Genomic DNA, 16,583 nt, shown 5'->3' on the forward strand with positions numbered 1-16,583 from the left:
TCTACCTGGGCCTTGAGCAGGATATCTCAGGGTCACTTCCCAAGCCTACCTTTGCAGGGACTCAGACTTCCCTTCCCCCTATTCTCCCCTCCAGTCCCACTAACTACAGTGTCCTGTGCCAATTCCCAAGTGCTGGCCTGGCTCAGGGCCTTGGGCTCCTCCCCAGGCTAGAGAGGTGGCCATCAGGAGTGTTGACTTCCCTCTTCTCTGTGATGGGAATGCAGTCCTAGCTTCTCCCGGGATGACAGCGAATCATTCCAAGAGAACTAAAATTACAAGGCATGTTGGAACCTATAAGTGTTTTATCCCTCAGGAAGCTATGCTTGACCCACAAGAGGTCCCAGCCTGTGGCAAACAATTAAGATGCAATTTCTGCATCAGGCAGGGCCAATAACCAGGAGGCCAGTCCCCCAGTCCCCAGAATAAAAGGCCAAGAAATGTCACTAACATCTCAGAAAGTCTCATTATTCCTAACTGATATTGTCACTAGTGATTGCAAAGATAATGATGTCTGCCCAAAGCTCATCAGCTGCCCAGGAGCACAGGAGAGGAAAAGCTGGTTCGTAGGTAGACATGAATTTTAGGAAGCTACCATTCAGCCCAGTACAGGGAATAACTATTAACTGTGAGACTGATGATGATAGACCACTTAGCAGTGACCATCAGCCACTCAGGGAGCTACTTACATATTTAATGACAAGGAAAGCTTTCTCAAGTTCTAGAACTATCTTGACTTTTTTTTAAGTGTGCTAGGTAATGATATGCTTATGCATTACTAAGGTCCAACAGTATTTTCAAATATATTATAGCAATTGACTTTGTTTTTTAAAGCAAAACAGAAAACTCGTTCATGAATTTTCCAAGACTCAAGACGGAACAACTCTCCTAAAAACGACAGACGGCAGTGAGGAACCACCCGTGCTGTGGTCTATGAAGCTGGTCCCCAATACAAAGAAACAGTGTTTCCCCACCCCCTCACTAGCTTTCCTAAAACAATTACCTCTGCTAGGGAGACTGTGTCATAGAAACAATGAGGGATCATCTCAGAGAGACTTCATATCTCAGTGGGCAGTGGGCATGCACCCAAGAGAGCAGATGAAGGACCAAAGCCAATGGCCCCCAGTTCGCCATGAAATTAAAACAAGAACAGAGAGTTCATCCAGCCGTAGGAGCCAAGAACTCTAGAGTTTCACTTTCAAGGCTGAAAAATAAAAGGGCTGCTCTGGGTTGGGGGTGCAGCTTAGTAGTCAAGTATTTGCCTAGCATGCCCAAGACCCTGAATTCCATCACCAGAACTGGAAAGAAAAGAAAGAAGAAGTTACAATCCACTCTTAACTAAAGCCAAAAGTCTTTATCCTGGACATGGAAATGTGAATATTCTAAAATCCAGGACTGGGGTGATGAATCACATTATAATTCACCCTGAATTCCTGTATGTTTTGGCCAAGTAAGCCTACGGTCAAGTTCCTGGAAGGAGGGAAGTTCAGGATACCTAAGGCAGGTGCCTCCACCTGGTGGGGAGGGGCTCCCTGGAGAGGCCACCAGCAGAGATTCTCAAGGTCAGACACTGCAGAGAAGGGCACTGAGTCATAGGGAAGGCCACCTGAGGATGGAGGCATTCCATGTGGACAGGCCCAGAAGATGGCCCTTTGGAAACTAGCTATGGGGAAGGCCAAGGTAGAGAAATGCAACCCAGTGACAATGGTGAACCCCACTCACTCTTACTGTATGCCAGGGTGTGTGCTGTGCCCCAGGTAAGGCTCACCTCTTGCCACCCTCACCTTAGGAAGAATGCTCCTTTGAGCCCAGCAGTAACACGGGGCGGATAGCAAAGCCTCAGTTAAGAGGTGGTCATGGAAAGTGAACGACTATGCCTCTAGGCCTGAATGCTCTCCTTCACATACACCCCTCTGGTCCCTGGAAGCTGTTTGGCCATTGAGTCCCCTGCACCTTTTGTGTGCTCCTGGGACTAGGAACGCCAGGAACACAGCAGCCCATGAATCAGGAGATGAAATTCACATGGGGAAAAGAAGAGTGAAGAGAATATGAATGGTAAACAGCATTATTTATCCAGAGGCCAGGTTTCCTAAGGGTCCCTGCCCCTAGACACCCTGGGACAACATCTCAAGGTAGTATCTGTACAGGCCAAGGTGTGGGAATTTGATCTCTCCAGTTACCTTCTGCCTGGCAGTATTCAGACCCCTAATTCTTTGTTGTTGTTGTTGTTGTTTTTAGTTATACATGACAATAGAATGTATTTCGACATATCACACATAGCTGGAGTACAACTTCCCATTTTTCTGGTTGCACATGATGTGGAATGACATTGGTCGTGTATTCATATATGAACATAGGAAAGTGATCTCCAATTCATTCCAGTGTGTTTCCTATTCCCAATCCCCCTCCCTTCCCTTCATTCCCCTTTGTCTAATCCAAAGTATTTCTATTCTTCCCTACCTCACGCCCTTATTGTGAGTTAGCATCCACATATCAGAAAGAACATTCAGCCTTTGGTTTTCTGGGATTGGCTTATGTCACTTAGCATGACAGTCTCCAGCTCCATTCATTTTTGGGAAAATGCCATAATTTCATTTCAGAACCCCAATTCTTGCTCTTAACCCCATGTGATGCTTTTAAAAATTTCATTGGGCCCACACATGTGGGAAATTCTTTACCCAGGCTCATTCGCAGAGCTCCAGCTCCACCTGATAGGCCTGGCTACAGCGCAGTGCACCCAGGTCCTTGCAGACACTCATACACATGTCATACTCATGCACACACGTGCCATGCACTGCTCATCCCACTCCATACATCACACAATACACATTGCACACTCACACACTCGTAGCCATCATCCACACACTATACAATTATGCATCTCACAATACACATGCACATCCATACAGCTTGTGCACACTCACACATTCACACCCACAAGTTCTCACACCCACAGCCACACACATCACGTTCACTCATTTATATTAGGACCCTCCCTCCCTCTTTTCTCCCTGGGTCCCCAAGACAGTCCCAGCAAACAGCTGAGCCTGGCAGCTACAGGGCACTAAAGGGCCCTCTAAGGAGGGAGGGTGGGAGCTGATCCCAGCTGAAACCTCTGGCCCCCTAGCCTGACAGAGGCCTCTGACATCATGGCCCATCTGCTGTTTGCAGGACCTAGCTCCTCTGAGCCAGTGTAGATCTAGCCAGAACAGGGCAGGGCAGGGCAGGGCAGGGCAGGCAACCCGCCCACACGCGCTTCCTCTGCACCTGCTCACCATGGACCCCTAACTGGGGGAACTTGTTGTTTTGGAGAGCATGTGACAAATTTGGTGTGTGGGGGCGAGTGGGTTGTGATGCACACAGCCCCTGAGGAGCCCTGGGCTCTGTCAGCTGCCTCCTTCCTGAGATGGTGTAGGAATAGCGTGAATCCTCCATGGGCACAGGAGGCTGCAGCACCTGGAGGTGGGAACTGACATCCAGGAATGAAGCACCAAGGACTGAAGCCCTGGGAACCCTCTGATCAGTAACAGTGCAGCACGTCTCCACTTGAAATAGGACTCCTAAAGCTCTTTCACATCTGTAATTTTTGCTGGGCATCATAAAAGATGTGTGAGGTAGGCAGGGCTGAGACCCTCCTTACTTTCTTAATGAGAAAACTGAGGTCCAGGAAAGCTTTCCCAAAACTAGATTGTGACATTGCTCCTATGGTCCCTGGATAGTGGCCTGGGTCCCTGCTGGAGGGAATTACCTCATGGAGATAGCTGGGGGAAATGAGGGATGAGGGATGGCGGAGTGAACTAGGGATGATGTTCTGTAGGAGGAAATGCCAGGGGTCATCTAGTCCCACCTTCATATATTTTCTAGGTAAAGAAATCAAGACTCTTGGGATGGGGATGTGGCTCAAGCGGTAGCATGCTCGCCTGGCATGCGTGCTGCCCAGGTTCGATCCTCAGCATCACATACAAACAAAGATGTTGTGTCCGCCGATAACTAAAAAGTAAATATTAAATTTTTCTCTCTGTCTCTCTCTCTCTCTGTCTCTCTCTTTTTTAAAAAAAAAAAAAAGAAAAGAAAAGAAATCAAGACTCAGAGAAAAGTACTGAATTGCCCCAGATCCATGATTGGCAACTCCACATAGTAGGTGCTCAAAGGTATTCTTCAAATGAGCTAACCGGTGACTGATAAGGACCACAACCAGCATCTTCTGCTTCAGGTCCAAACCTCTGTCCACACAGCTTCCATCCAATGGGAAAAATTGGAGATGAGGCTCTTTTGTCCTGAAGACAGGGGTAAAGCAAAGGCCCTCAGCTCAGGAGTTGATGGATACATATAAAGCACAGGAGGCCCCTCCAAGAAAAAGTGTGAAGGCAAAGAGACACCAGGCTGGTGCTCGCTAACAATCTCGAGAGCTTCCTAGAGGCCCATTGAACCCTGGTGACCCATTCTCACCCAACACAGCATGTTTTCTCAATTCCTGACTTCCGCTGTGGTTTGCTGGTATTTTCTTTTTTAGGCTAAGACTAGCTGGCAAACAAGACAGGTTGTCATTTCCTCATTTTCAAGCCTTTGCCCCTCGATGGGGCCAGAATCTCTTTCAAGCTCCCGATGGTGAAGGGCTCTCAGGTTGGCAGTGGGTCTTTGCTCCTACTCCAGAGGCTTTGGAAAGAACCATGGACCTCTGGCTTTGGTCACTTTACTTCCTGCCAGGTAAGTACTCTGGGGAAACACTTCACACTTTTTATGAAGTGGCCACAGGCAATCAATCGCCAGGCATCTCCGTCCCTAATGTTCCTTGATGGATTCAATTGCAAACCAGTACAAGGATGGAGGCCACATGAGTCACCGGAGCACCCCTGCTCCTTGCTAGTGCTCCTCTCTCCACTCCAGGTACTGTTTAGCCAGTTGTTAATTCTCAAGGGCTGAAGGTATCTCATTTCCTAGACATTTCTACCTTTATCATGGGATCTTAAAGCTGGTGCCTCCAAAGATCTTTCTTCTTACTGCCATATTCTCTGTCTATAGATCTTTTTTTACTCCTGAATTTCCAGCTTTCAACTCTAAAGGAGGACTCCCTAATCCATTCAACAGTCCCATTCTACTTTCTGAATTTCATATTTCAGTTGGCAACTATCTCTTGGACACCCCACTTTAACAACCCACAAAGACCGGAGACACAGCTACATACTTAACCCTTTACCTCCGACTCCTCATTGGTCCCATCCAAATGGGCTATTTCATCTGCCATAAGTGTTTCTAATATCAGCCACAAAATGCCAGAATGGCTTTTTTTTTTTTTTACCACCTCTTCCCATTTAGTCCCAACCAGAGTTTGGTCCAATCAATGGCCAATTTGTGTAGCTTACCAGAATGAGAAGCAGTGGCAGCTTCTACTAGCAAGGTCACAGAGGAAAAGGAAAGGGGTCAAATGCACAACTATCCTCTCTCAACTATCTTTCCCACTTTCACCCTCTCAGCCTGATCAGGTAAATCTTCCAACAGCTTGACTCTAGTCATAGGATTGTTCTTTGCAAAACCTTCAATGTATTGACACATTCTCCTGTACTTTGCTCTAGCCAAACAGGACTCTTCCTTGAACATGTGCTACACTCCCGTGCCACCTTGCCCTTCCTCGCCCATGTTATTCCTTCTACCAGAAACATCCTTCATTTCACCTTCGCCTCTTATGAGTTCCTTAAAGTCCACCTCAGTCTCCACTCGCTTTTCAAAGACTTTCCTGAGTCCCTGCTTCTGAACTCAGAATATTGATGACATTCATATTGTGGCTCCGTGTGTGTTTATTTGGTTAATTAAATGATAGGCTCCTTAAGGATCAAAATGGATTTTTATTCAAAAGTTCTTTCTTTGTGATGCCTTCAGTATAGAATAAATTCAAATAATTGTTGCATTGAAAAGTCTTAAGAGCCCAAAGGAATGGAGTTTTAATGCAGTGTCAGACACTCTGAGAGGTAGTGGGATGTATGTGTATGATGGATGGCTAATCAAACTGAGGCTGAGAAGGCAGAGGGGTGGGGCAGGGAATGGAAGATATAAAAGTGTAAAGAGTGCTTAAATCATACCACCTCAGTCTGCCCCTGAGCAGCACCGCCATTCTAGCTGGGCAAAAGGGATGTTGCTCTCCCTAGAAGGAGGGGAGGATTTCCCAGGCCCAAGAGGATGCGGGGGCTCATGCTTGCAGCTCTCCCACCATGCTAACATGGGCTACACTTTCAGTGGGCTCCCGTAGAGTTCCCTCTCCAGTCCCTGTAGTCTGCATTCTCCTCCCATGATGGTTTCCATCTCTTTACCCTTGTCCACATTTACCCATTTTACCCATCAGGGATGTCCTGACCCAGAATCCTCAAGTCTCACTGCTCTCCTGATGCTTTTCTTGACACTCATTTGACTGAACTCCTTGCAGCTATCCTGAAGTCGTGCTCTGGGGATGCATCTCCCTAAGCAGGAGGAGTTCTCTCCATCCACATCCACAGATGTGCTCTGTTCTCTCTGGCATCCCCACCCTGGTGGGGACCATTCTTACCATCTGGAAGACTTCTCCTTTGCAGCCCTGCACCCCATCCCATCCCACCCCAACACACACACACACACACACACACACATTTTACCTTATGAATCCTCTTCCTGAAAATATTTAGACACTTACTGGGACCTGTTTAGTTAATAATTAATCATTGAGGCCTTACCCTCTTCTATAGCTGGCTGAGCTGCATGAGACCTCTCACCTAAAGCACAAGCCTTTTAATGTCAGACTCTTGCAACCCACATCTTTTATCCCTTCCTGCTCCACACCCTGTCAACACACAGTGTGCCCACACCCCCACCCGCATTCACTCACACACTCCTTTGAGCTCCCCACTGGGTGACAAGTATCAGGATTCTCAGTTGCCCTCTATGTCCTTTCCTTAAGATCACAATTTAGACACCCCATCTTCCAAATAACCTTCCTCTAACTACCCCACCCCCTAAAAGAGACTGGATCAGGGGCCCCTGCTTGCTCCTTCCAAGGAATACTGTGCTCTCTGTCATGGAATTGATCACTCCGTGTTGTACTGGCTGGCTGTTGGTATTGCTCACTAAATGATTGTTCTGCAAGGGAGAGATGCTCATGAGAGGCATTCAGTAGACACTTACTGAATGACTGAATATGGAGAACTGTTGGAATAAATGACTGGCTGAATGAATATGACCAAAACAAAACTGGAGAGGAAAACCTACTGCAGCAAAACTGACCTGCATCTCCCAGCCTCAGGCTGAAGTCCCTTGGGGGCTATATGCCATTTGGGGTCACCCTAGGCACATTATTTCTCCTTGAAGTGGGTGTTGTGGTTTTGATCATATTTTCATAGGGGTAGTCTGGGTCCTTAGGGGTATGGATTTAGTGATGAGGCAAAGAGCTAAGTTAAGGTATGGTCATGGGGGACGGGTGTGTAAGGACTTGGCCTGAGGTGGTAAATCGGGTTAGGCAACGGAAAAGATGAATGAAGATAAGGGAAGAAATCATGACAGGTTGAGGCTGAGGACTGACTGAAGTTGGACTGGCGATGGGGATGGGGCCATGGTTTGGAGTGAGGCTGGGCTAGAACCTGGGCTAGGGTTGGAGAGAGTTAGAGTTGGGGATATGTCTGGGAATGAGGCTCCCTCTGCATTAACTCCTTCTTCTGCAGTATGTGGGGCTCTGAAGATCCTCCCAGAAGTAAAGCTGGATGGAGAACTGGGTGGATCTATTACCATCGAGTGCCCGCTTCCTAAAATAAACGTGAGGATGTATCTGTGCCGGGAGATGGTGAAACCTGCAATCTGTTCCACGGTGGTATCCAATAACTTCATCAAGAAGGAATATGTCAGTCGAGTCACTTTGAAGCCGTGCTTACACAAGAATTTGTTCCTAGTGGAGATGACAGAACTGACCGAGAGTGATAGTGGAGTTTATGCCTGCGGAGTGGGCACGCACACAGAACGGGGCAAGACCCAGAAGGTCACCCTGAATGTCCACAGTGGTAGGTGCCACCGCTGCTTGCAGGCAGGTTCAGCCCACTCAGAAAATGTCTCCACTTAGGAAGATTGAAACAGCCACCTAAATAACAGTCCTCCAGACTTCTATGCTATTGCCATATTAGCCAGCCCAATAACAATTAGCATCCACAGAGTTGAACTTCATAGTCCACTAACCTCCTGACCCACAGAACTGTCTATCCACAGTAGGCAAAAGGATAAGAGATGCTGACCTTGTGTCGCCCGTCCCACCCAGGGCTCAAGGGGAGAGGTGACATGAGTTTGAGCACCAGTGAAAACTGGAAGCCAAGGACATAACCGTCATACATAACTGTTCCATGAGATATATCAGAGATGAATATAAAGGAAATACACCCACTTATCAAGGCATATTTATAGGCCAGATTTGTTACTGTCTGGTCTGGTCCTTTATTTCTCATGCATCCAGCCTTTCTCCTCTTCTCCAGTGATTTCCTACACAAATGCAGCAACTAATTCAACAGTTCACAGTCCCAATAGTGTCTGATGGTTTTTCAGGGCATATTATCTGTGCTAGGAGAAAAAGTGCTCTGTCAGGGAGGCCCCAAGACCAGCTTCTTTTCTGCTCCTCTCCAGCAATGCTGCTCTCATGCCCTCACTGCCATTTTACCTTGTCTGAGTCAGCTTTTACTTACGCCAACAGTGCCTTTTCCAGGCCTGTCTTTCCTCCAGATACCATCAACATAATCTCCTTGCTTCCAATAGAGTACAATCCATTCTGGGAGGAGGAGCTGATATCTGAGCCTCCAAAATGGTTTCATAAATTTCTGGAGCAGCGGATGCCCACTTGGCTCCAGATGGTTGCACATGCCAGTTCTTCTGAATCCACATCCAAAGGTCAGTCCATCAAAGCATGAGTAAGAGAGATGAGGAAGATGCTGTAGCACTGTGGAAACGGAGGAGGGAGGTGGGTGGGTGTCCAGCTCACCGTGAGTGGCAGAGCACAGCAGAGCAGAGCCCAACAGACCTGCTTTTACATCCTCCAAGCCTATCCTAAAGCCATGACACCCTGACATAGTTGCAGAACTTGCACATCACCACTAGGTGGCACCACAAGCAGTGGAGCGTGTGCTCCATTCACAAAATCAGCTCTTTTTATGAATGACTGCCAAACCCATGACTGGGCAGACGTTTCCCAGCTGGAGGTCATCATGTCTTCTTGCTGCCCACAGGGTTGTATTCTACCTGCTGGTGTCTAGTGATTTTAACAACTCTTTTTTTCAATTAAAAGATAAATGGTTATTATGCTAACAATACTTTCATAGTTTGTATGTTTTCTAGTTTTAAATGCATTTATGACTTGTTAATATTTCCATCATATCCTCGCATATATTAATTGAATATTATTACATGAGGGGACCCTGTTGATGGCCAAAAGGAATGGTGTAATTGGGAAGTTCATAGAGCTATGGTTGTTACTGATAGGTGTGTGATGGGGGAGAACAAATAAACAAATATAGCACAAGGCAGAGTGAGAACAGAACTACAAACAAGGTCTCCCCATGCTCACAGGAGGGCAAGCTCTTCTTCCTGGGAAGGCATGAGATGGGGAGCTTCCTGGAGGAAATGGTATTCGAAGCCAATACAGAATTGATTGCATAGAGGTGGTATGCTCTGAAGGCACTTCAGGCCATGAGGACCCTAGGAACAAATGTAGTCTGGGCAAAAGAGAAGACTGTATTGAAGAAAGAGCTAGTGGCCCAGTGCCTCTGGAGACTAGAGTAAAGTGTATATGGAAGGTCCCTTTTTCTTTCATCTCCTGCAGTTACCACACCAACCCAAGGGACTGACGACCCTCCAGAGCCCCACCCTTCCCCCACCACACCAATAATTCATCATCCTCAAGAATCCAGAGCATTCTCAGTAGCAGCTGCCAAGCCCTCAACCGTTCTGCCATCCACCACAACATCAAAGACTTCAACTCAGGAGGGGCTGCTCAGGCCCCCAGGGGCCAGCTACAAGCAGCACACTAGGTTGCATGGGCAGAGGTAAGAGGCCCCCATCATCCATGATGGTTTCAAAGCCAGGTAAAGTAGGCAAGAGTCAAGAGATCCACTAAAATCTTCCTGCAACATCCATTATTAGAGACCCTTCTTAATCTTGTCTATAGAAGACCACTGTGAAATATACTACCTATGAATATAGCAGGTATGAATCTCATTAGCATTTAATGTTCTAGCACTGAGTCTGTAGAAAGAAATAGACTCAAGTCTTTTTCACATTCAGAATCATTCAACTCTGTTTTGATGGGGGAAAATTAAATGAGAATCAAATGAACTAATAAGCTATTAAGTGTCTGAATTACTTTCATCTGTTTCATTTTTAAATGTGGCTACTAGGAAATTTAAAATTACATATGTGACTTACATTGCTAGTGGACAGCCCCAGCCTGAAGACTCAGGTGCAGTTGAAGGAAGGCAGCAATTAACCACTAGGTGGTAGCACTATAGCAGGTGGCAAAGAAAATCTCTAATATTGGAATTTTTTATGCCTAAGCAATCACAAACACGTTAATGAGGAAAGGGACTTCCAGCATTATTTGGGGTTCTATAAATAGGGAAACAGGCTGTGAGAGCTAAGTGATTTCAGATAATACTAGAACCCCTGATACTATTTGGGGTCCGTGATCAAGTTTGTAATGGGCAAGAACATGAGAACTGGAAATATATGAGATTTCTTTTGGCTTGGCACAATTGGGGAAGAAAAGAGGACTATGCGCTACCCCTTCCAGAAAAGTAAGATTTCAGTATGCACAGAAAACAAAGGGAAGAGGGAGCACTCAGAAAAACATCTTTTTCATAGTAATAAGAAACTAGCTCAAGCCAGGTGCGGTGGCGCACACCTGGAATCCCAATGGATCTGAAGGCTGAAACAGGAGGATCATGAGTTCAAAGCCAGCCTCAGCAAAGGCAAAGTGTGAAGCAACTCAGTGAGACCCTGTCTCTAAATCTGGGGATGTGGCTCAGTAGCCCCTGAGTTCAATCCCTACTTTAAAAAAAAAAAAAAAACACTATAGCTTATTTAATATTTTCAATAACCATGTGAGTAAACCAAGGTGCACAGTGTTGGCAAGGGACTGGCATTTATCATCTCCTGCTGTAGGCCAGGAGCATTAAATTCTTCATATCCACTATTTTGTATCATCTTAATAACAGTTCTGCAAAAATGAAAATGATACAGATTTGTGGGGAAATGAGGCTCAGAGAAGTTAGAGATTTGTTCAAAGTCACGAATCCAGGAAAAGGTACATCTGAGTTTACTGACTCCACAGACAAGAGTCTTTGAGGGGGAGTGGAAAGAATTCAATTAACAAAGGAACAAGTCTGAGAGATGTCTTTAAAAAGTCTTCCACAAGAAAGTGCTTCTTTAAACCTATCTCCCTTTCTCTCTCCCATTCTCTCCCATTTAAACCTATCTCCCTTTCTCTCTCCCATTCCTTCCCTCCCCAGAGAATTCAACCGTGGTTCAGAGTTTGGAAGGGAGGATCAAGGATTTCACATCCTGATCCCAACTGTCCTGGGTCTTCTCCTGCTGGCCCTTCTGGGGCTGGTGGTAAAAAGAGCGATTCAAAGGAAGAGAGGTGAGCAGCTGGGCTCTGGGCTGGGGTGGGAAAGCTAAGCTCCCAGACGGCTCTGATCTCTGCTTGATTTTGCAGCAAAAATCCGGAAGATAGCGATGAGTAGCCTGGGGTGTAGGGAAGTGGGGCGAAGGTCGGTGACCTGGGAATGGGTACGAGGAGGAGGGCGGCCTGAGACCTTTGGTCTTCAGGAGAGGGTAAGACGATCCATCTAGTGTCCCGCACACTTTGAGCATCTATAGGTCTGACGTCGCCAAGCATCGAGGAGGGAGCAGCCTTGAGTTTGGGGAAGGAGAGGAAAGCTGGCTTCGGGCCTCTGATGCCATTTTTTTCTTTCTCGGTCATCACGGAGAAGCCTTCTCCAGGCGGGTCCGCCGAATGGCTTTGAGGATGCGCGCCCTGGAGGCCTCCCAGCGGCCCCGGGAGCAGCGGCCCAGATTGCAGCGGCCGCGCTCCCAGAACATCTACAGCGCCTGCCCCCGGCGCGCTCCAGAGTCTAACGCTGCCGGTGAGCGGAAGCTGGTGGCTGGCGGGTGACCCTACCGAAGGTTCTGGGGGAGCAGGACTCCCCCCACCCCCACCCCCACCCCGCGCCGCCGCCTTACATCCTCAGGATTCCCGCAAGATGGGGAGGGGCGGGGGCGGAACCGGAGGCTCCATCTCGCCCTGACGTCAGCACTCTCATCCCCCCTTAGGCCAGAGGCAGGTCCCTCCTGCGGATCCAGGAACATCTGCGCCCTCAGCCCCGCCACAGGTAAGCTCCACCCGTCTTCTGATTGGCAGCTTCAGCCCGAATCCGCGCCCCCCCGACTCTGGGCCTGGACCAGAGAGAGCACTGTTACTAGAGCAGGGTCTTAGCTCCAGGTTGCAAGATCTTACCCCAGATCCTGGGGCCCATTCGGGGGACAAGTTGTATCCATTCCCTTATTTGGTGTTGTCAGAAGACCAACTCCCCAGGGATTGTGGTATTCTTAGTTAACTAGCTGTTAGAGAATGATACATGGTAACCTGCAGCTACTTGAAGAACTTTCAAATGAAGAAATTCGTTTACTGGGAGGTTTAAGAGGGTTTCATCTTAATGTGAGGAAAAACTTTCTAGTAAACCCTAAGATGAGATGAGGTAGTTTACCCATCACTGGAGGAGGTCAGGCTAACTTAGAAAGTGACTCAGCAGACAAGATTAAACTCCTTGGGTGAGGAGGGTTCATTAAGGAATGGACATAGAGAGTTTCCATTAGGAAAGAAGCCTTGAATCTATCTGTCCATTTTGTTTTCCCAAATTAAGAAAACCTTTTATTTTCTAAAGAAGCCAACAGTGACTAAAATACTGGTTTCAATACCCAAAAAAGAACTAATGCCATTTTTTTTCTTTCTCTGTCACCACGGAGAAGCCAAGTTTTAATTAGAGTGTTGACTAAGTTCATGTAACAGACCCCCAAACACATGGCTCCAAAGTTAGCAGCCTATTTTCCTCTCAAGCAAAGAATCAGAGGGACAGGAAGGGGTGGCCTGAGCCATGAAGTCATGCAGGGACTTTCTGCTCCCTCAATCTCTGGATGGTCCTGGTCCCTGGTCAATACTCAGTCTCTAGTATCATGTCTACATTCCAGCCCACCAAGAAAGAAAGAAGTGCTTCTTTAAGACCACAGCCCCGAAGTTTCACACATTCCTTGTACTTATTTAGCTTCATTATCGACCTTAATTAGCTTAGTCAAGCAGCAACCTCTGCCTTCAAGGGAAGCTGTGAAAGGTCGTCTCTGGTTGGCAATCATGAGCCTTGCTGAAAGGAGAGAGTGATACCCAGCTCTGCCAGTTACCTCCAGTTTCTTGAGCTTTCTCCTCCCCACCCCATTAGAGAAAGCTCACTGCAGCTTAGGAATGGTCCCACCGTGTTTGTCTACTCCACCATCCACCAGCCTTCCTCTGAATCTGCTGGGACCACACAGTCCTCTCCTGGGCAGGGGCCTTTCTCACAGCTTACCCTGCCTCCCTCCTTGAGACTCTGATTCCCAGTATCGGGGCAAAAACATTGATGGAACAAATTCATTTTAAAACCAAATAAGTCAGTTTCAAATGATGAACTGTAAAAGGCCATGGGGGATTCTGTTTGTTTATTCTGGCAGTATTGGAGATTGAACCCAGAGCCTCATACATGCTAGGCAAGCACTCTGCCACTGAACTACATCCCCATTCACACCATATCTCCCCCCCACACACACACCCACTTTGTATTTTTTTTTTTTTTTGAGACAGGGTCTCACTAAGTTGATCAGGCTGGATTCATACTGGCCATTCTCCTGCCTCACCTCCTGAGTAGCCAGTATTAAAGGTGTGAGCCACTGCACCCAGCTAGGAGATGTTTTTGAAGCAAGCTACTTCTGCATTCCCCTCTTGGAAAGTACAAAACATAAAAGCTCCTTTCCATGAGTGCTCACTGTATCCAGGGTCCTGAACATCCTGATCGTAGAATTGTGTTGAAGTACGTGATCACAGTCCCTACCATGGATTTCTGTGAATATTATAGTACTTGTGCCATGTTGGGGTCTTTGGCACAGCCCTGTCCTCTAAGAACTAATCATACTAAAGGTAGATGATCTGAAGGGAAGAAGCCATCTGTCTGAGGAGGAGGAGAAGCACCACAGTGCCACATGGTCAGCAATTTTCCTCCCCTTCCCTGCCCAGCCCCTTTCTGGAATGCCATGTCATGGCCTCTCCAAGCTCTTACAGAGAGGTACAAGGGTGAATCACTGTACCTGTGAATTCCTCCCTGAGAAGATGCATATTTGTTCCACAAGTCACATTTTTATCCCCAAGGGGTTACTCCTCTGACAGCTGGGTCTCCTCAGACCCATGCTTAGCCACACAATTTCAATCTGAGCTCCATTTAAGGCATTTCCTTCCCCTATTAGTTCTAAGTGTTTTCCAGGTATTTAGGGTGGGATACCACCCTGAAAATCCCCAAGGCTGGCCCACTTGATGGAAATCAGCTACCTCTTTGTCTTTGCCTTCTAGAACTCAGAGTCCCCCCTGTCATGCCCCCCCATTTCCTGTTATGGAAACCCAGCTGGAAAGATACTAAAACCATCCACCCAAATTCAGTGATGCTTATTTGGTGTTTCCAGGTGCTCGAAGCTCCCTGGCTCCATGCCCCATCTCTGAAGACCAGCTGTGAATATATGAGCATCTGCCACCAGCCTGCTGTCAAGAGGGAGGACACTGAGTCAAATGATTACATCAATATTCCCAGCCTGACTCACCCTCCTAGCTGTACCCCTGCAGCCACACCTTGATGACAATAAGTCTTGTCTGTCTGCTAATTTCCAATGACTGCTCCATCCCCTCACAGAGCCCTGATCACCTCGCATGCCCCCATCTATCTGTGCCTTGAGGATGGCTCTGCCCCACATAATCTTGCACACCTTTGTACCCCACTGTGTGCCTGGAGGAGTCTGGGTGTACATAGCATTTGTCTCAATGCTCCTGCTTCCTTTTCAAACCATGTAACAGACTGTGGCATTTGCAGTGTCTTTGGTCACAGGGACTTTGCCGCTCTGGCTCTAGATCACATGGCATTAGTATGGAGTGTAGGCATAGCTGCCATTTCAGAAGCCCTTCCCAAGCTTAGGCCTCACACAAACAGCCAGCCTCTGGGTTGCACTTCATGAGGATGGGCCTCAGCCCTGTGAGCTAGGCAGGGACTGGTATGATAACACTCCTAGGAAGGACTTTGCCTTGACCCAAAGGCTGGAACTTGCTAGTGTGAAACTATTTATCTCCTGTCCAATTTACTTTGATGTTATAAAGTATCCTACATTCTCAGAACCAACATTGTTAGTGATAGTGAGATATATATATATATATATATATATATATATATATATATATATACCAATCCTCTTTAGTCTAAGTCTCCCTCATTTGCTATAGAAAAGAACCCTGACCCTAGCAGCTCCTGCTCTTTTAGACACAGTCTTTGTCTCCTCCTTACCCTTCTTCTACATCCTGACACTGATAGAACACTCATTTTTGGTCTGTTTTAGCCATCCCAAGTCATTACCTCTCTCTGCTTTTAAAAATGTCCCTCATCTTTTTGCCAGGTCCAGACAACATATAGCAAAGTGGGAAGGAAAGTAGCATGGGGTTCTTGGAGGATCAGGGGCTCTGCAGTAGCTCTTCTGTCATGGAAAAGGAGACACCCTGCCTCCTAGCAGCTCTTAAGTGTAGTCTTTCTCTTAAGTTTTTGGGGCAAGGTCATAGTTGGATACTATCTTTGGATTGATGTGAACTACAAAGTACAGTTAGAGCTTGAGAATGACCATTCTTGCCATTGAGAAGATCTTTCCCTGATACACAACACAGTCTCCCCAGGCACTTGCCCAGAAGTAGGGAGAACACACTGCCAGATCTGGGATGAGTTGCCCCCTTTATTAGCAAGAAATGTCATCACAGATTTGACAGTACCTCCAGGCACGGAGACACCATCAGTGATGTCAGCTTGTGGCTGTCACTTTCTCAAGTATCAGATAAAGGAAAAAATGACAAGAAGAAGAAAGGGAGGGATCCAGGGAGAAGGGATGGTGGAGTAGGGTAGGGTGGAGAGGGGTAGGGAGTGCAGCAGGAAATGAAATGTTGGGTGACAATCTGCTTTGTGCCAGGCACTTTAACCAACATGTTATCTTCCATCATTTGCTTTTCAAACTAATGCTCACCCTCACCCCAATGTTGTGCCCCTGCAGATATTTGACTTCCATGTGTTAAAGTTCAATATTATATCCTAGCATCCCTCGTTGTTCCTCAAAAATCCAAACACAGGTAAAAAAATAAAATCCAGTTTATTAAGTATTAATTGAGCACTTACCCACTGCCCCACACTGCAGCAAGGATCATGGGAGATAAAAAGGGAAACATGGGGCACTATATATATTCTGCTGCCTCCAGGGAATTTAGCACCTTGCAAATA

General features: G+C 47.0%; 1 protein-coding gene across 1 annotated transcript; it reads left to right on the plus strand.

Moving 5' to 3' along the window:
• Positions 1-4,667: 4,667 nt before the first annotated feature.
• On the plus strand, positions 4,668-14,933 carry Fcmr (Fc mu receptor). The gene is made up of 8 exons (XM_026387377.2): positions 4,668-4,704; positions 7,680-8,012; positions 8,752-8,883; positions 9,812-10,034; positions 11,496-11,626; positions 11,979-12,131; positions 12,319-12,377; positions 14,746-14,933. The coding sequence occupies exons 1-8, from the start codon at positions 4,668-4,670 to the stop codon at positions 14,911-14,913; spliced, it is 1,236 nt and encodes a 411-aa protein (XP_026243162.2). The 3' UTR covers positions 14,914-14,933.
• Positions 14,934-16,583: the final 1,650 nt, after the last annotated feature.

This window comes from Urocitellus parryii, chromosome 9 (assembly GCF_045843805.1).
Source record: "Urocitellus parryii isolate mUroPar1 chromosome 9, mUroPar1.hap1, whole genome shotgun sequence".
NCBI classification, from domain to species: Eukaryota; Metazoa; Chordata; class Mammalia; order Rodentia; family Sciuridae; genus Urocitellus; species Urocitellus parryii.

Bases quoted from the DNA above. Each gene is read 5' to 3' on its own strand.
- Fcmr (XM_026387377.2), top strand. From the start codon at position 4,668: ATGGACCTCTGGCTTTGGTCACTTTACTTCCTGCCAG. The intron at 4,705-7,679 runs GTAAGTACTCTG...CTTCTTCTGCAG, and splicing joins GTCACTTTACTTCCTGCCAG to TATGTGGGGCTCTGAAGATC. The intron at 8,013-8,751 runs GTAGGTGCCACC...TGCTTCCAATAG, and splicing joins CACCCTGAATGTCCACAGTG to AGTACAATCCATTCTGGGAG.